General features: G+C 57.4%; 1 protein-coding gene across 4 annotated transcripts in view; it reads left to right on the top strand.

The window, feature by feature from the left end:
* The window catches only part of ALDH1L1 (aldehyde dehydrogenase 1 family member L1), an 80628-nt gene that overhangs the window by 19410 nt on the left and 40917 nt on the right, over nucleotides 1-20301 (top strand). For 3 of the 4 annotated variants that reach the window (XM_079934827.1, XM_079934825.1, XM_079934828.1), the window contains exons 2-3: nucleotides 18123-18274; nucleotides 19699-19933. In XM_079934827.1, coding sequence (XP_079790953.1) covers nucleotides 18148-18274; nucleotides 19699-19933 — 362 coding nt within the window. In that variant the 5' untranslated portion in view covers nucleotides 18123-18147. Of the gene's footprint in view, nucleotides 1-14195; nucleotides 14299-18122; nucleotides 18275-19698; nucleotides 19934-20301 lie in introns of those variants that run through there. The other variant, XM_079934826.1, reaches the window with a different exon arrangement.

Below are 20301 nucleotides of genomic sequence, written 5' to 3'. Positions count from 1 at the left end.
ATAGCATCCAAATATGCCATAAAAACCAAGGGACTCAGGTTGGAGACACAGTGCTCTGAAGGTAAATCGTGTGACGCATGAGCAAGGGGGGCGCAGTGGGGTCTCGCCACCGGGCCGGGTCTGGAACGACCCCCTCTGAGGCCAGGAGGGGAGGACCTGGGCCCCGTGCAGGGCTCCCCCATGGCCGGCTCTGTGGGCCCCTCCCAGCTGGCACCCTCCTGGGCAGGACGGTCCCCCAGTCTGTATGTGGCGAGTCATTTCCAACAAGAACCTTGGCCCATCTTGGAAGTGTCTCAGCCTAACTGACTTTAATTATGAACAAAGAGCCACACTGTGTGCTTGAGTCTTCGGGGCTTAAAAATGGGGCTTCCAGGTAGGAAAACGTGGTGGGAATTTTGACAGGCGGTTTGGGAGAGATCGTGATCAGAAAGGAGATGTCTGGAAAAGAAACCACAGCCAAAGTGTTCGAATGGCTCCTTTGTCAAAATGCCGACTGATGGCATTGTTTCAGGAGAAAGATGTGGCCGAGGTTTTGTGCAGGCCCACGGGCCTCCCCAGACCTCTGTCCAGCTCAGGCCCTGCACGGGCCTGGGGGCAGGGCGGGGGGCAGGGGCGCCTGGACCCACAGCAGAGAAATTCCAGGTGGTGAAAAAGCACTCGCCCTCTGCAGGCAGCCAGGACCCTGCTGGGCTGGAGGTTTTGCAGGAGACAGTGCAGGATCTGGAAGAACCAGTCTGCGCACTGCGAACCGATCCTGGGCTGGGTGGATTGCAGCTTTCCCTCTGTCATTCACTCGCTGTGATGTTGGTCAATCAAATTCTTCTCTGAGCCTCAGTTTTCTCACCTGCAAAATGGGTTTTTTGGTCCATGTGGTTGGTTGTGGTCTGCGGGCCGCAGGGCCTGGCATGTGCCACTCCCCATCTTCCCAGGAGCCTCGGGTCTCTGCTGCCTTTGGCAGTGCCTGGATCGCGGGCAGCAGGACCTGTGTCTGGTCAACTGGAGCAAGAATCACATAGCAATGGGGCAGCTCACAGAATCGAAGAGGAGGTGAGAAACAAATTCCTAAGAACCAGAGCCAAGGGCAGCTCCCACTGAAAAGCTGGAGGACACTCCTCCCGGGGGTGATGGTGGGTCTCCTGCCGTCCACGTTTGCAGTACTCTGCTCAGGACTCAGGTCCCCAGGGACCCAGCGTCTCGACTTGTGTCACAGCCTGTTGCCCAGGAGGTGTCTTGATCGACTTCTCACCACAACTGCGTGCACTACAGGTCTGCAGGCCCCAAAGCAAAACCAGCGAGCACTTGGAAGTGGGACTGGATCTGGGGGGTGCAGGAAGGAAGAGGGCAAGCGTCCATCAGCCCCTCCACTGAGTGTCTTCTCTCCTGAGAGCCTCTCCCCTCCCGCGTCCCCCGGGCCTGGGGCTCTCCGAGGACCATTCAGGATCACAGCGCACCTGCTCCATGGCGATCACAGCCTCGGAGGCACATTAACATCCCACGTGGGCACGAACCTTTATGTTCCCCAAGTGTGATCTCAGCATTTCTTCACACCCACTCTCTCTCTCGTACACCTTCGAGCTGGCAGGCAGGGGATCCCGCATTTTCAGGAGGCTCCACAGAGACTCGGATGGGAGAAGTGAGTGGAAGTGGCCGATGCCCGGTCACAGAGCTCACAGGATGGTACTTACTAATTTTAGTAGTTTTTCTGTTTACTCTCTTGGGATTTTGTGGATCAAAATCGTAACTTAAAGTGGTAGCACTTTATCTCTTCTATTTATTATGTATTCTACTTCGTTTTTCTTTTATTACACTACCCCAGCAATTTACAGTAAAAACAACAGCCGATGCCCCTGTTCGCTTCCTGATCTTAATGCGTCTGCCCCTCAAGTTCTGCCTGGAAACACGATGCTGGTTGATGTGCTGAAAACGGTGTGTGGTCTACAGTAGGTGCTACCTAAGTGTTGGAGAGTAATTATCATCACTCCGCCTCGCAAACAGAGCCAAGCCCCCTCACCCCTTCCACACCTGGGCTTGGGTGGAGCTGAAGGGGCCTTGGGTCTTGAGGCCAGAGGCTCAGGTACATGGTGGGGGCTCGGCGCGTGTTTACTGGCTTAAAGTGCATGCCTGGTGGACAGTGAAGGAGTTCCAGCAGCTCCGTCCGGGATGCGCCGGCCTCGCGGTGGAGGGGACAGTGGTGGGACGGTGTGATGATCCTTACAGCTCAAGGTGGAGTCGGACACCGTCCTTCCCCCCGCCTGCAGCCAGGCTCCTCACACCGAGAGCCGGACTCTGCCCTCACCCCGGAATCTGGACTGTCTCAGTGACTGGCCTGATGGGTAGACAGCGGTGGAAGCAACATTCTGGGACTTGCAGGCCAGTGATGGGCCTCATCACTCCACCTGGACTCTTCGCTGTGCTCACTCTGGGAACACCTGTTCTTGAACGCTCCCTCGTGGAACCGAACTGTCACTGAGAGCAGCCCTGGCCCCACAGATGCCGAGTATGAGTGCTCCGGTCACGGGCCCCAGGTGACGGGCAGCATTGCCTGCCAGCGATGTGACTGAGCCATCCTGGGCTTCCAGCCCAGCTGAGCCTTCAGAGGACTTGCAGCCCCAGCAAAGACCTGAGAAACCCCGAGGAAGACTCCTGAGCCCGTCAGCGTCCCTGGCATGATAGCACACTGTGTTGCAGGCCACTGTGTGTGGGGGGGGGGGGGGTCTTAAAGCTGGAGTCGATGCCCAGAGCTTCTGCTTAGAGGGACACACACCACTTCCCCTCTCAGGATCCAGCCCCGAACCCGCAAGTCATCGGCCAAGAATTGGTGTCCACGGGGCAGAGAAGTATCATCCTCCCTCAGAGGGGCTGCAAGTGCTCAGGACAAGAGTGGAGAGCGGAGGAAGTGCTGGATACAAGATAAACACGGGGATAAGGTGCATTAGTGCACACTAGCCACAGCCCCTTACAAAATACAGCGAGTGAGGATCCCATTCACAGCCCCAATAACAAAATAAAATATCTGGAAACAGCGTTCGCACCTTGAATCCATCTGGTTCCTGGTACATGGCCCCAGGGAGGTGGGAGAGGTTTTGCAGTGAGTGCGTTAGCAGGGTTGCATGCTGGGAAATTTCCAGCCAAGTTGCACACAGGCTTCCTGCATCTTCCAGATGACTGAAAATGTTCTTCTGAACTGTTAAAATGTTACTGTGTACGTGCTGAGGTCGGAAAACATGGTATAAAGTAGGGTAGCTGGTCTGATTGAACCATAACTGGGAAATTCTTTTAAGTATGTGCCAACGTGAAAAAGCATAAAATCACCTGCAAGACGGAGCCCCCAGGCCTGGGCATTGGTTCCACAAGCACAGCTGACGCACTGAGCCCTCTCCCTCCGTGGGCGCCCAGCCCAGGCCTGGGCGGATGGCCCCCGAGAAGAAGGCAGGTGCCCCGCCTCTAGAAATACAGTTTCTAATAAAGCTTTGCGTGCAGGAGGAACGCAGTGGGCGTCCCAGGGCTCCTACCCTTTGGGAGTGAGACTCTGACCAAGGCTACAGATCCTCTCCCGGGGAGAACCCCACCTGCACAGCACACACATGCCTGCGTGACACTTCTGATGGCTGCTAACTCGGAATCTTGTCCCAACCCCCAGGTGAGCAGAGCCTGGGCTTTAGAGGTCTGCGTGACCAGGGGAAAGGGGAGGTCGGCAGGGAGACAGGTGAAGAGGGTTTGCAGCACGGAGCACAGCTGAGCACACACCATAGTGCTGGGCAGTGATCAGCAGAGGGCGGTGAGGAGAGAATGAACAGTGAGGGAAGAGGTCCTGGGGTGTCTCAGAGGATGGGGTCCAGAGCCCTGGGGCGTGGGCGGCCCGGGAGGTGAAGGGCACCTCTCCTCTGGAACGAAGGGAGGGAGAGGAGGGAGCAGGGCCCAGGACCAGCCTCACGGGTGCAGGACCCTCCCAAGCGCGGGGTCCTGGACCCTTCCCACAGGCATTTACTGAGCATCGCTGGGCTGGGGCTGCTCTAGGGCACCATCCCTGCTCTCATGGGGCTTGAAAGGGGCAAATAAGTGAGTAAAATTTCGTTAATAAACTGGACAATTTCAGGCATTGCCTGGTACTGGAAGGAAGTATATCAGGGGATGGGAAAGGGGACAGTAGGGTCCTCGATGAGGCCAGGCAGCTGGCTGAGGAGAGCATCAGTGGGGGCCAGCGACTGCAAGGGCCTGGGGGAGCTGGCTCTGCTCCCACGCCTAGCCGTCAGCTTCCCCCTCCCCATGGAACTCTCACTGCCCACAGCGGGTGCTCACAGCCCTGAGTGAATGAGGAGCAAGGAAAGGTGGATGTGTGGTCCATGGCCCCCCACGACCTAGGTGCTGGATGCATCCTGATTCCCCTTCATCCAGGAGTTCGCCAGGCAGAGCCCTGCCCCAGAGCCTGTGCTCAGCGTGCCCTTCCCCCAGGTGTCCCTTTCTTCCAGGTGTGCCCTTCCGCAGGTGTATCTTCCCCCAGGTGTGCCCTTCCGCAGGTGTATCTTCCCCCAGGTGTGCCCTTCCGCAGGTGTATCTTCCCCCAGGTGTGCCCTTCCCCAGGTGTATCTTCCCCCAGATGTATCTTCCCCCCAGGTGTGCCCTTCCGCAGGTGTATCTTCCCCCAGGTGTGCCCTTCCGCAGGTGTATCTTCCCCCAGGTGTGCCCTTCCGCAGGTGTATCTTCCCCCAGGTGTGCCCTTCCGCAGGTGTATCTTCCCCCAGGTGTGCCCTTCCCCAGGTGTCTCTCCCCAGGTGTATCTTCCCCCAGATGTATCTCCCCCCAGGTGTGCCCTTCCCCAGACGTATCTCCCCCCAGGTGTGCCCTTCCCCAGGTGTATCTTCCCCCAGGTGTGCTCTTCCCCAGGTGTCTCTCTCCCCAGGTGTATCTTCCCCCAGACGTATCTCCCCCCAGGTGTGCCCTTCCCCAGGGCCCACATGGCTCCCTCACCTTCTCTAGGCCTGTGCTCAGCCATCACTGTCTCATGAGGCGTCTCTCACACCCTGTTTAAAAGGCAGCGTGCCCAGCCCTCCTCTTCCTCTTCCCCACTTTATTTTTCTGCATCTCACAAACTCCGTAACTGCCGTGTTTGTTCTGTTTATTGCCCACCGCCAGCCATCGGATGTAAGTGCCAGGAGGGCGAGGTGTGTTTTGAGATGTGTTCCTTCTGTAGCCCCGGCGTCCAGAACAGCGTCTGCAGCACAGCAGGTGCTCAGCGCACCTTCAGCAAGAGAAAGAATGGTCTTTGACTTTGAACCTCAGAAGCACAGCAACCTTGTCCTTTTCATCAGGGCCAACACACAGTGGGTGTTTGTTCAAACGTTGGTTAAACTCAGTGGCCCATCTGCCACTAGAGACACCAGTCATTTCCAGGCAGCTCAGAAAACCCTTACGGGAAAGGTTCTCCCATGCCCCGGTGGGGACGGCTCCCTCCCCAGTTACCAACTCCTGTCCCAGCAGTGACCTCAGTGGGGCTTACTCAATCTGATCAACAGAGAAATTTCACAAGCCCGGTGTCCCTCCTGTGGGGAACCTCAGAACACAGGAGAGCTGGGGCAGCCCTTCCCTGTCCAAACTCCCTGCTCGGGGAACCGGTCGCTGGGATCAAGTTCACCAGAGCAGCCCTCAAAACGGAGAGCCGCCTGTGGGGCCAGCCAGACCTGCCTCGGCGGGCGGCTCGCTGGGGGATGCGCCAGCCCACGGATAGGGTGCCACACTCCTGTTTGCAGTAGGGCCCCACAGAGAGGGTCTCAGAGGTGACAGCGAGCTCCCCCAGACAGCACCTGAGTCATCAGCCCCGGGCACCCCTGAGGAAGAGGCCATGGAGAGATTGTCGTTGGCCTTCTGGGTCATCTGGGGGCCATCCGCTGGCCACGACCAGCATACTGTCCGTAGACATTCCAGCCAAGTAAGCCCCCAACTGACCCCGCATAACTGTTGGGCCCTTTCAGCTTCCCAGGACCCCATGCATGGAGCGGTGTATGTGTGTGTCTGGTGGGGAGCCCTCTGCACCTGAGTATGGCGAGCTGCTCTGCCCAGCCCGGGCACTGGTGCAGACAGCCCCGCTGAGTGGACGGTGCCTACAGAGCAGTACTGCCCAGGGAGCGGACACAAATGCGACCTGCAGGATGAGTAGGAGCGGGCGGGGCGCCAGGAGAGCTCAGTGTGTGCGCGACGTTCCAGGGGCTGAGGTCGGCGTGCTGACCAGAGCGAGTGTGCTGGACAGGCGCGCACGTGCTGACCAGAGCGAGTGTGCTGGACAGGCGCGCACGTGCTGACCAGAGCGAGTGTGCTGGACAGGCGCACGTGCTGACCAGAGCGAGTGTGCTGGACAGGCGCACGTGCTGACCAGAGCGAGTGTGCTGGACAAGCGCGCACGTGCTGACCAGAGCGAGTGTGCTGGACAGGCGCGCACGTGCTGACCAGAGCGAGTGTGCTGGACAGGCGCGCACGTGTTGACCAGAGCGAGTGTGCTGGACAGGCGCGCACGTGTTGACCAGAGCGAGTGTGCTGGACAAGCGCACATGTGCTCACCAGAGGAGGGGACGGGGAGGGGAGAGCCATACAGCCTCCTGGCAGGGTGGCCTCTGCTTGTTCAAGCCACGAGCCTTCCGAGGAGCCTTTGGAAAGGCATCTCACCGGGAAGGGGAAGCTCTTGCCGTCCACCCCATCTCCCTCGGGTCCAGGCCTGCCTCGTGGGGTGGAGGTCCCTGAGCTGTGGCTGCCAACACCCGGCAGAGACGAGTCCAGATGGGCAGGCATTCCCGCAGCCACCAAACCAGCATCCTCCAGCTGCACCTTGACAGGTGCGCTTCCATGGTGACCTGCAGGCCGCGTTTGGTGCAGGTCTTAGGCGCCCAGGCCTCCAGGGAAGGCCTGGCTTTCACGGGCCCTCGGGACAAGCGTGGAGTTGCATCTGCAGGGAGCTGGGATGGTTGTGACCTTTATTATTTTTTTCTTTCACTTTAACTTTTAAAAGAAGTTACAGAAACCTGGTTAAAAGACACCCTTCCAATCCACCGTCCTCACTTCAGACCCTCCCTTCAGTGTCCTGGGCTCCAACCTGGCGATCGCGTTCTGCTTCTACTGCTCCTTGAACGGAATTTGCCTTTTTACATTTGACAAGCGCGCAAGCTTGTCTGGATGCGTTAACTGTTGTTAATTGCGCTCTGCTTATCCTGAGCTTAATTATCAAGCAGCACTTGACTCTGCCCTGATCGCACATTGAACTGGGATGTTCCGGTCGCCACATTCCAGCCATCGTCTGTGTAGGGCCCAGTGAGCCTGCGGAGTCCCGCCCACCCTCCAGCCCCCCCTTGGGTGGCGTGGGGTCACAGACTCCGGCTGGGCCGGCCCCCCAGGCCAGCCGGGATGGCCGTGGCCAGTCCAGGTGGATCCGAGGGAGGTCCAGGCCTCTCAGCGCTTTCACAGGAGGGGTGAGGTGTGAATGTCTATCGAGATAGAGAAACACATCCCCTTGCCATGTATGTGCCCGTTCTGCTTTGCAGAAACAAAAAGTCCGTTTCAGGAGCGTGTGTTACCACAAAGGAGTTTTGGCGTAGGAAGCGCTGTGTGCACGTGTCCTGCTGGAAGGGGCGGGGGGGGACGGAGCAGTGGGGACTCCTCTGGACTCCGGGAGAGGGGGGCTCAAGGCCCGCGTGGTGTAAGGAGGCCCCTAAGTCTGCCGGCCTCTGAGGTGCGTGATCCTGACCCTTGCGGAGGTTCGTCGGGTCGTCCATAAACAGCAGGGCCCAGTGCCTGGCTGCCCCCTGCCCACCGCCCCTCTCAGCACCCCAGCCCCGAGAGCTGCACGCAGCGGACAGCGGTGGCCTCCGTCTGGTGGCCTCACCTCAGCTCCTGCTTGGGCCCTGTCCCGGCCTCCCCGCCTCTTCACCTGCACTCGGTGACAAGTAACTGAAGACGCTGCAACGGCGCCAAGCCCAGGGGTTTTCTCCCCAGCCTGGTGCTTGCCAGCGTGCTCTGGGGTCTGCCTGACACCCAGCAGGTGGCTCTGGTCCCCCGTGGACGGGGGCTGGGTCTGGGAGGGGATGGGGGGGTGGCCCTCCCGAGGGCGTGGGACGCGACCCATCAGACCATGTGCCCTGCATTGTGCTTTTCTAGTCCCCATAGGGGAGAGAGTGAGGGAGAAGACTTGGAACGACCCAGTTGTTAACGTTTGTTTTTATGAAAACAGCACGTGCACGCGGTTACACACTTGAACAGCGCTAAGAGCACAGGACAAGAAGGCCTCCAGACCCCGTCCACTCCTGCCCCTCTGCCTCACGCGGGCGCCGCATCCACAGCACATGCGCTCCTTCAGCTGCTGGCTTTGCTCCCCGTCCCTGTGCCTAGAACAGTGCCTGCCGGGCAGTGGGCCTTCCAGGACCGTGCGGTGGACTCTGACTTGGTCAGTGTTTCCAAACAGCAGGCGTCCAGGACTGCGGCTCGGGGAGAAGGTCCGTCACGGCAGGCGAGGGTCTGGGCCTCGCCAGTGACTCCCCTCTCCCTCACCCCCGACCTTCCAATACAGGAAGAGCAAAATGTTGGTAAAACTAATAATCGGTTATAAACTGAAGAACCTGTCATGACCGTGCATCACTGGGCACTGTGGAGACACAGTAGGACATTGTGATTTTCCTTCCTGGTCCAGTTCTTCGTTATTCGTAGAGTTAGTTTTTAAAATGTGCTCAATTTCAATGTATGGGTCTTTATTTTTCTGAAATGCCCCATCAGGCCTGTCACACGCACAGCGATGTTCTTTCTTTCGTGCTTCTCCTAATGTACAATTTGTGGGCTTCCATCCCAGCCCCTCTCTGCGGACGCTTGTCCGGCCTGGCCGGCCATCCTGAGATTGTCCTTTTTTACTTCCTATGCTGAACCCTGTTTCCTTGATCCAAATCCTGCTGTCTCTGGGTTTATTTTGTTCTTTTTCTGGATCACGTGCTCCAGTGTCCTCTCAGAAAGAATGCTGCGTGTGTGTGTCTGGGTGTAACTTTCAGTACTAGCTTGTCTTCAAAGTGTTCTTACACTCCCTCTGTGTCTCACTTGGAGTTGGGAATAAAATATTTGAAAGTAATTTTCCCTCATAATTTTGAGAGCAGTGGTTCTTGCTTCTGAGAAAGCCTCCTTCTTTATTTGGTTCTCAGTGCCCTCCCTTTTCCCTGCTCTGAAATCGTGTGGACACCTGCTTTTCCGTTCATGGAAGTGGCGCCAGGCGAGTCCTTTCCATCTGGGCGTCCTGGTCCTTCGATTCCTGAAGGTTATGAAGCACCATTATTCAAGACTGTCTCAAATTATTCACTTTTCATACGAACTTGTTTCAGAACATAAAAGCTTTTCTTACTTCCAGTATACAGAGGGCTTCTGTAAATTGACAAAGAGAAAAAAGGGAAAATGCAGGCAAATTATAGAAGCAGAATCCACAGCGTTAATAAGCATAGTAAAGGTGATAGTTTCTCTGGTGTCACAAAGTTGCAATTTTAAGACGACAGTAAGATTCTGGTTCTGAGGTTCTGGTTGGCAGAAATGAAAAAGCCAGACAACTTCCAGGGCTCTCTTACCCTGCAGTGTGAGGGGGAAGCGTGACGTATTGTAACATCTTCAAAAAGCAAATTTGGGTAATATCTGCTAATATCAAAAGTGTCCATACCATGTAACTCAGCAATTCAACATTTGGAAAACTAGCCTTCAGAAAAGTTCCCGCACATAAGGATGTTTGCTACAGTTTTGTCGGTTGGGGGGCAGGGGGGTGTGAAACTCTGCGACGTGCACCAGAAAGCCGTCCCAGCGGCCACACGTGAGCCCACGCCCGCTGCCGTGCACGTGTGTGCGGGACGGTGCCACCGGGCAGAGTGCACAGATGCGAGAGGAACCACCTGGGCTCCTCCCAGCCAGTGTGTGGGGCTGGGGGATGCAGGAGCCACTGTGACCATCAGCGTCCCGGGAGGAGAGCAGCACAGAGGGCAGACCAGAGGGTTCAGTGAGATGTTGCAGCTGAATCTGAGCTGAAAGTTTCATTATGAACTTGTGATAAATTCTGTCTTTGCACGTGTTTCCTAGCTCCTGACCTGGGGTTCCTGATTAAACTGATTGAATCAGGTGGTTCCTGATTAAGCTCATCCCGGTCCTGCCAGGCCTTATCCTCCCAGGGGGGCCTGATGCAGCCCAGGCCCCACTCCTTATGTCTCCCCTCTCACTGATCATGGCACTTCCCTGTCTTTGGTTTCTGCTCCCCCGCTGGGCTACAAGCACCTCCAGGAGGGACACTGTGCCCGACCCTCTGCCATTCTCACTTGCTCCCCTGCACTGAGCTCCTGGGGGGCCACCTGCAGCCCAGGCACTGTCGCAGGCGCTGGGGATACAAACCCAACCACCCCCCACCAAGGTTTGATTTTTACATAGGGGTCAACAGGCCCCTGTGCGAGGCCTTTGCAGGAGCACAGCTGTGCGCTCTGTGACTGTCAGCCCAGCTCTCCAGAAACCCTTGTTTTTATTTCCAGGTCCTTGCGTGGGTCCCGGTTCAAAGCCTGGAGCTGTATGAAGGTTCACTCATACTTCACCTCTGTCTGTGCTGTGGTCTGAATGTCCGTTTCCCCGAATTTGTATGTTGAATCCTAACCCCCAAAGATGCTGGTATTAGGAGGTGGGGGCTTTGGGAGGTGATCGGGTCATGAGGGTGGAGCCCTCGTGAAGGGGATTTGTGCCCTTAGAAAAGGGACCCCAGAGCTCCCTCGCTGCTTCTGCCACGTGAGGACACAGCGAGAAGTCTGTGACCCAGAGAAGGGCCCTCACTCGACCATGCTGGCACCCTGACCTCAGACCTCCATCCTCCAGAACCCCAAGCGATGAATGTCTGTTGTTATAAGCCACCCAGCCTGTGGTATCGTGTTACCAGCCTGAACTAAGACAATATGTGAAATCCCACGTTGCCCGTTTCAAGGGGGAATATCGAGGGAAACCATCCTGAATTCTCAGTCCCCATGGGGGCTGGGCATCAGGTGACACCATGAGTAATTCACAAGGTGGGTAGATGCAGGGGTTGGGGGGGCGGGTCTCACTTTGCACCTGAACAGGAGACCTTAGGACTTGGGCAAAGGCAGCACTGGCCCCAAGTTGGAAAAGAAAGCCTGGGTCATGCGGCCACTGCCTTTGCTTTCCCAAAGGCCACAGACCTCCCGAGTTAATGTTTCCCTTCCAGCATACGCACAGCACCCAGCTCCTGAGTTCCTGAGGGACAGCTGACTCATCCTTACACAACAGAAAGAGGTTCCATCTGGTCACGCGTCCACCTGGCTTGAGCCGCACTCACCCCCTGAGCGACCCCTAGACTGCCTCTCACCCTCCGCCTAGGGCCGAGCAAGCCCCCACTGTGCCCCGGCCACGAGGGGCCTGCAGGATGCTCAGCAGAGACTCTGTCTGTTGGGGGCGTCGTCCGTCCACACTTGCCCGCTGGGGCCTCTTTAGAGGCGGCTGACGGAGACCCTTCCCCCTCCTCAGGAGTCTTGCCATTGTGGAAAGACAGACAAGCATATGGCAGAGTATACCAGGGTGCGAGTTTTGCTATGAACGTGGGATCCTGAGGGAGGAGGGCTGGGGCTGCAGGAGCCCATCCCTGAGCCGAAGCAAGGCTTGGATGGACCAAGTGCAGGGCATTCCACAGAGCGAGCTGAGCTGGCAGAGGTGGGTGCAGTGTGATGCGCTCAGAGCACCACGTAGCTCTAGGATGCAGGAGAGCTGCCTCCTGCCGCTCTCTGACCTCAGGCCCCATTCCTCCATCTGGAGAGTCACACACTGTCACCCTCCATCTGGAGAGTCACACACTGTCACCTCCACCACGTTGCACGTGTGAGAAGTGAGCCACGGAGTTCAGGCCACACTCGAGGGCGCGAGGCACTGCACTCCTCTCCTGAAGGGGTGTGTTAAAGACCTCTAAACTGCCACAGTCCTCCGAGAGCCACAGATTACCCACAGTTCTCCCACACGCAAAACATACGCACTCCCCAAATCCCAGCCACAGCAGGATGGGCTCAAAGTCCAGAGTCTGCGTCTAAACCAGGTTCTGATGTGGAGGAGGCTCCTGGGGTACAGTGGCTCTCAATCTGAACACCTGTGAATTCAAGCACCAGTTGTCTGCACTCCCAAGCCCTGCCCACACCCAGCACACAACAGTGGGACAGGCACAGCGTGACCACCACAGGCACTCGAAGGGGACAGGGCTGGGAGGCGCACAGGTGTCACTCATCATACAGTCCTGAAATCCCCTGGGCAGAGACTGGAAGCTCCTTCATTAGGGCTCGGTCTGATTCTGGCCTGAAAGTGTGTCCTCATGCTCTTGGTTCCACCTCTGGACTCTTCATTCTGCTCTGCAAGCCATCCTTTCATTTCCATAAAACGTACCCTATGTTTGCACCTGTGTGGTCTCTCAGGCTGCTTCCTGCCAGAAGAATTTGGGGGTGGGGGAGGGGAGTTCCAGAGGTCTCTTTTCATTTTGCACTGTCTCTGATACTTTCAGTCCGAGTTTTTGCCAATATAATTCTTTTAAAAACGAAGTGTGTCTTCTATGAATCTTATTGAGGTTCAGTCCTTTGATCAGCTGGCAAACCCACTCAACCTCTTTGAGATGCACCCTTCTCTACCTTGGGCTTCTGCTGAATGACAACTTTTTCTTTTTTTAAATTCATTTATTTATTTTTTGACTGTGTTGGGTCTTTGTTGCTGCATGCGGACTTTCTCCAGTTGTGTCGAGCGGGGGCTACTCTTCATTGAGGTGCATGGGCTTCTTGTTGCAGTGGCTTCTCTTGTTGCAGAGCACGGGTTCTAGGCACTCGGGCTTCAGTAGTTGTGGTGCACAGGCTCAGTAGTTGTGGCTCCTGGGCTCTAGAGCGCAGGCTCAGTAGTTGTGGCGCACGGGCTTAGCTGCTCCGCGGCATGTGGGCTCTTCCCAGACCAGGGCTTGAACCCGTGTCCCCTGCACTGGCAGGCAGATTCTTAACCACTGCGCCACCAGGGAAGCCCTGAATGACAACTTTTAAGCTTCCCGGAAGTCCTACTGTTGAACCGAATACTCTGAGGTGCCACCTTTGACCTTTTTGAGAACTTAACAAAGGATCTTGCAGCATACACTGGGCTTCATCTTGAGACTCTCTTTTCCTGCCACGGCCATGCCTATGTTTCCCTTCGCCTGGGAGTTGTGTGTTAATTTTAGCATCACCTGACATCCAGAGAAGCTAGGAAATTTGAAAACCAGCAAGTTCTGGTTCCTTTTTATTTACCAGTCCTCCTTTGGCTTATCTGTCTTCTCTCACATTTTAGTATAAGCAGCAAGAAGTCAGGAGGTACCTTCAGCATTCTGCCTGGAAATTGCCCCAGCTGGACAGCCCAGGTCCCTTGCACATTTCCTGCTTTCCACGTTACTGTAGGTGGCAGTGCTGCCAGACTTGCTGCTTAAACTCCCCTCCTCTCTGTACACCCGCTAAGACTGTGGGTTCTTCTCTGATTTCCTAACACCTTTTTGGGGTGTCCGATCTCCCAGCCATTCTTCCAGTGTCACCTGTCATTCTTCGTTCTCTATTCCAGCTTCAACGTTCTCACACAACTTTCCCACCCCAGGCTCCTCACATTCAGCCATTTACTCCCCAAGTTTTACTGAACACCTACTAAACACGAGGCACTACACCAGGTGCCGGGGAATTCCTGCGACTGAGACCGTCTTTGACCTCGTGTTCCGGTGGGGGAGCCAGTCAGATAATCCCGAAAGCAGTGATAAACTGCGGCTGAGCTGGTGCCTGAAGGAACTCTGAAGCCCTTCTGTGGTCATGTGATGAGGGGGTCTTTCCTAGCGGGGCTGTGGTTAGGAAAAGCTTCCCGTAAGATGTGACCTTGAAGTAGGAGCCTCCTGAAGTAAGGGTGGGTTTCCCGGAGCAAGACCTTGACAGCACGTGGAGAGTTGCTGAGCCAGTGAGTGAAGTTACCCGCCTGGCCACCTTCCCCTTATCCCGGCAGCCTTGAGGGTGCTCACAACCACGGGACCTTTGCAAAGCCCTGTGGGGCCGGGAGGGGTCGCAGCCCGGGAGCGCCCTCCCCACCCCACCCGGCGGGACTTTGCGCCCGCCCCGGCCCCTCCCCTCCCGGGCGCTGGCCTTGGCCGGAGCTCCGGGACTGGCAGGGGCCGGCCCCACCTCCCCACCGCCCAGGCCGGGCCAGCGCCAGCGCTGTTCCCTGCCCGGACCCGGACTCAGAGGTCCGCTCTGGCCAGCGACGCCTGCGCTCCTCCCGTGCGTGGTGAGTCCCGGTCCCCGGCGCCCCAGGGAGGGAGGCCGCCCCCGCTCGCGACTCCGGGAGCTCCGGGGGCTCCGGGGGCTCTAGGCTCAGGCACCCCGGCGGAGGCGCCTGGGGGCGCGCGAGCCTGGCCGGGGACGCGAGTCAGGGTTCCCCTGGGGGCAGCCGAGACTCCAGCCTGGCGGGGGGTCCCCTGGCTACAGGACCGCGGTGCGGGGCAGGGCCTGTGGAGGATCGCGCAGCGGTGGCGTGGGGGAGGGCGGGGCGGCCTGGGTGGGCGTTATCGGCCCCACTTACAGAAAAGGAAACTGAGGCCGGAGAGGGAAAGAGACGAACCGAAGGTGACTAGATGGTCCTGCCCCGCTGCGCCGCCTGCCCCCCCCCAAGACCCTCACCCCATTTTCGGGATGGGGAATGGTCCCCCCTGATTGGCCAGATCTGGGGGCCGGGAACGAGGATCTCTTGTGATTGGAGAGCTCCAGCCCTCCCCCCGCCCCCGCCCGCGCCGCCGTCCTTCTTGCGCCGGGGGAGGGGGCGGGAGTTGGGGAGCTGGGACCCCAGAGCCCCAGCCCCGCCCCACGACCTGGTTTGGGGGTTGCACTAGCTCCGTGTACTCAGAGCCCGGGCCCTTGGCACATCTGTCCAGGCCCCTCACCTGCCACCTGCCTAGGGGAGGCGGAATCTCCCTCAGGTATCGGGTCGGAATTCAGTGTGCTCGGAGCAGGGGACCACCCCCCCGCCCCCCCGGGCAGGGTCTGGCCTCTGGGCTGGGGCGGGGGGCCTGGGGAGCCCGACGGTCCCTCTAGTGCCACCTCAGCCCCACAGCGTCCCCGGGAGGAGGGCACCGAGGGCGCCAACCGGGCGGGAGGCCCTCGTGGGCTCTGCACCTCCCCCATCTGACTTAACGGGCGCCAAAGCCCAAGGTGGGCTGTCCCTGCCCAGGGCTCCTGCCCCGCCCGCTCCACAGGTGTCTTCCCTGACCCTGCCTCCCTGCTTCCAAAGGGATCTTCTTTGTCCCCTTTATTTTTCCACAAGTAATATACGCTCAATAAAAAAATAAAAATTCAAAAAAAACATTCTGGAAAGAAAAAGAGAATTACCATCATCAAAAGACTTCCAAACCCCAAAACCCTAGCTGGTGACTTTTAATATTTCTGTGTGAGTCCTTCCAGGCGTTTTCTCTGCCAGTACACACGTGCACGTACATACATACCACACACACACACACCCCCCACACACCACACACCACACACATACCATACACACCACACACACCCCACACCCCACACACCACACACATACCATACACACCACACATACCATACACACCATACACACACACGCCACACACACATACACACCACCCTCACACACACACCACACACACCACACACACATACCACACACACACCACACACATACCATACACACCATACACACACACACGCCACACACACGCCACACACACATACACACCACCCTCACACACACACCACACACACCCCACACACACACCACACACATACCATACACACCACACATACCATACACACCATACACACACACGCCACACACACGCCACACACACATACACACCACCCTCACACACCACACACACCACACACACACCATACACACACACCACACACACACCATACACACACACACGCCACACACACGCCACACACACATACACACCACCCTCACACACACACCACACACACCACACACACACACCACACACACACCACACACATACCATACACACCACACATACCATACACACCATACACACACACGCCACACACACATACACACCATCCTCACACACATATCACACACACCACACACACACACCACACACACATACCACACACACACACAGGACCACCATCCTCATTCATGTGACAGTGTCTTTTGCAGACTTTTTAATCTTGATGACGTCCAGCTTATTTTTTCTTTCTTGAATCGTGCCTTTGGTGTTGTATCTAAAAGGTCACCGGATACTCAGTCATCTAGGTTTTCTCCTGTGCTGTCTTCTAGGAATTTTATACTTTTGCATCTTACATTTACATCTGTGATGCATTCTGAGTTAATTTTTGTGAAGTGTGTAAGATGTGTGTCTAGATTCATCTCTTGCCTGTGGACGTCCATTTTTTCCAGCGTCATTTGCTGAAAAGACCATCTTTGCTCCATTGTGTTGCCTTTACTCCTCTGTCAAACAATAAAGATCTTAGAAGGCGAAGAGAACATCTCTAGGAACTTGGAGGAAGCGAAGATTTCTGTACCAGAATAGAAAGCCCACTAAGCATAAAGGGAGACTTTGATGCAGCGTACTATATAGAGTTTAAGAAATTGTGTTCATCAAAAGGCACCACAGAGTAAAGAGTCCAGCCGCAGAACTGGAGAAGGTGTTTCTCATAAATATATCTGACAAGGGACTCATAGTCTAGATTATTTAAAAACAAAATGAAACAATACCAAGCAAACAAAAACCTCCTACAAAATCAGTCAGGAAAAGATCACCCAGTGGAAAAAACAGACGAGAAGAAATCCAAGTGGCTGATAAACGTGGGAAAAGGTGCTCACCTTCAGCAGCCACCAGGGAATCGCCAGTGAAGCCCCAGCAGCATGGCTCCAGTCCCTGTCAGCAGGAGAGTAAAATGAACAGACAGGAGGCTGCAACGCAGAGCACATGGAAATTGGTAAAACCGCTTTGGAAAACTGGCAGAGGCTGGTAAGGCTGAACATTTTCACACCTGGGACCCAGGAATTCCGCTCCCAGGTACACACCCAACGGAAGAGTATTCTTGTACACAGTGTGAGCCATGTGCCAGAATCTGTGTCACATCCGTCTTGGTAATAGCCTCAAGCTGGAAACTACCCAGATGTCCACCCACAGTAGGATGGATACGTGACCGTATTTATTTACGCTCACAGGGGAACACTGTGGAGCAATGAGAATGGACACAGCACAGCTACGTGGACAGCGCTGAGGGGAAACGACGCACAGAACATCGCGCAGTGTGATTCCATTTATGTAAATGGAGTCCACCCTGTCCTGCCTCTCTGTTATCTAAATGGGCTTCTGGAGTGTTTCTTTATCTGAGCGCTGATTATACTGGTGGGTTCAGTTTGTGAAAATTCATTGAGCTACATACTTACAGTGTGTACACTTTTCTGTATGTCCGAAACATGTAGTACTTCAATAAAATTTTCTCTAAAAATGTATATTTTTGTAGATAGATAATTTAAAGAAACGTATCAAGTAGATAATAGGTTTTACGGATATGAGCATGGTGAATGAATGAGCAAACTTTGGTCCAGCCGCGCGTCTTCCCATGCAGCCCAGTGGCCCCTGTCGCACCTCCCACCCCACCTTCCGTCCTCGGCCCGTCCGCTGGGCATCTGTCTCTATGCAGCCAAAGTCCAGGCCCATTGCTGCTTCCTGCCCAGGGAGAGCCTGGCAGCATTTGAGGAGCATCTTTCTCATGAACAAGTGAGGAAACTGAAGCTGATGTGACTTGACCGAGGTCACAGGACTGGTTAGTTACAGAAACATGCTCAGATACGCCTGGGAAGACACCACACGCAGCGCCCCATGCCGTGTTGGAGGCTCCAGGGAGGAGTCCCTGAGGCTCACGCTGCGGTATCTACAGGCCCACCGTTCAGGACCTCTTCCTTCGTTCCTCGTGCGGCCGCCTCCCCACAGTGGCCGGCGGCCCAGGGAGCCCAGCGCTGGGCCGAGGGGTTGGGGCGGGGGCGGCTGGGCTGCCCCCTTGGCCCAGCGAGCCCTGTCTGACGCCAAGGCCTTATTCCTTTCCCAGGTCCTCCCGCCCCGGCCCCGCTGCCATGAAGATCGCAGTGATCGGACAGAGCCTGTTCGGCCAGGAAGTTTACTGCCACCTGAGGGAGGAGGGTCACGAGGTCGTGGGCGTGTTCACTGTGCCGGACAAGGATGGGAAGGCGGACCCCCTAGGTGAGTGGGTGGCCCAGGAGCACGGAGAGGCGGTGCCCCGTGGGCGGTGGTGGGAGCAGAGCCTGCGGGGTCTTGTGTGGGGCTGTGGGCTTCCCCAGACAGAAGCGGCCACTCGTGGTCCGCCCTGGATCCTGCTCAGGTGCCAGCTGGCCGCTGGGCTTTTCTGGAACCAAGTGGACTGCAGGGTGGGGCCTGTGTCCTGGAGAAGCCGTGGAGAAGCCTGGCCTGCTCCCAGGACCCTTCAGTCTGACCACTCTGGGCTCCCCCCGACCGCAGCACCCATGCTCTGAAAAGGCCCCCAGGCAGGAGTCACTGCAGCCAGTGTTCTCAGACGTGAGCGTGCCCTGCACCGCGTCTCGGGGGGCACCTGTTGAGCGGAGTGCTGACGCCCCGACGCTGCCTCCGGCGGACCCCCTGGAGTTTCTGCTCAGAGGGGCGGAAGGGACTTGGGAGTCACATTTCTAACAAGTTCCCGAGGGCATCTCAGCAGTGCAGCAGGAAGCAGGGCCCTCAGCTCGATGAACAGACCTCCAGGCCCCTCCCGGGCCCTTCTCAGGCCTGATGCGTTCAGAATATGGGTCCGTACGAGGACAGGGGCCTCGCGGGGCTGCCGGGCCCCAGGGCTTTGTGCATTAGGAATAGAGAGTCTCCCCAGATGGAGAGCACAGGCTGCCCCCATGCCAGCCAGACCTCGGCTCCAGATCTGAGCCCACCACAACCCATGGCACAGCCTGAGTCCTGCCCGTAGCCACTCAGGGACCCCCGGCAGCAGCTCTGAGCCTGGCTGGGGCTCCTTCTTGACCCAACCTCAGATGTCCAGCAGATGTCCCTGGTCACGGTGGGGACAACTTTGGCAAGCATGGTCTGGTCTGCTCACGTTCACCCACGTCCCTGACCTCAGGGCACAGAGGCAGAGGGACCGACAGTGGGTCAGGTCAGCCAGGGCCACACACCAGGTACACACACCAGGGTGTGTACCAGAGAACCGAGGGCTGGGAAGTGCTGGACAGGGGCTGAGGGGCAGGCAGAGGGGAGCTCGGAGGAAGCGGCAGGTGACTGCAGGGGCAGCGGGGCAGGCAGAGGCAGGAAGCCGCATTCTAGAACTTGGGGACTTGCGGACTGCACATCCGACCCGCGGGGAGGGCGCCCTGCTCCGGGCAGCTAAAGAGGCCAGGGGTCAGGCAGGCGCCTGGGAGAGGGAGGCGGTCAGCAGAGGTCAGTCCTGGCGCAGCAGCTCCTGAGACCTGGGCCTTGGCCGGCGCCGTCCCCTCTGGGCTGTCCAGAGCAGCCCGGCTGGGCAGCGGGGGAAGTTGGGGGGACAGGCTTGGGGAGGGGGTGCGGGAGCCACCCTGCGGCGCAGGCAGAGGTGCCGAGTCGGAGTGGGTGCAGCAGTGGGGAGCAGTTTCTCACCCGCTGTCCCGCAGGCCTGAAGGCTGACAAGGATGGAGTTCCAGTGTTCAAGTTTCCCCGCTGGCGGGCAAGGGGACAGGCTCTGCCCAACGTGGTGGCGACGTACCAGGCCCTGGGAGCCGAGCTCAACGTGCTGCCCTTCTGCAGCCAGTTCATCCCCATGGAGATCATCAGCGCCCCCCGCCACGGCTCCATCATCTACCACCCGAGTCTGCTCCCCCGGCACCGGGGGGCGTCGGCCATCAACTGGTGAGACAGGGCGCAGACACCCCACCGGCCTGAGGCGTCCCCGTCCCTCAGCCCGGAGCTCTTCTCTGCGCCTGAGGAGCAGGTGGCACGCGGTGCCTGTGCGCGCTGCGGGACGGCGTCCACGCGGTGGATCACAGCACGATCCCTGAGGAAGAACTGGGGTCAGGCAGCGCCGTGCGCCCTGCGTTCTCACAGTGAACCGCAAAGTGTTCCCGTCCTGCAGCGGGGTTGCCGGGGCAGAGTGGGCTGAGGGGCTCCCTCCAGCTACCGGTGCTCTCAGCAGCCCCCCGCTTGGAAAGAGATAGCGATGGAGGAAAGAATCACCTGAACAAGCTAGTCTGAGATGAGAGGTGATGTACGTATCTGGA

This window comes from Stenella coeruleoalba, assembly GCF_951394435.1.
Source record: "Stenella coeruleoalba genome assembly, chromosome: 10".
In the NCBI taxonomy this organism is placed as follows: domain Eukaryota; kingdom Metazoa; phylum Chordata; class Mammalia; order Artiodactyla; family Delphinidae; genus Stenella; species Stenella coeruleoalba.
This window is presented reverse-complemented; position numbering and strand designations above follow the sequence as displayed.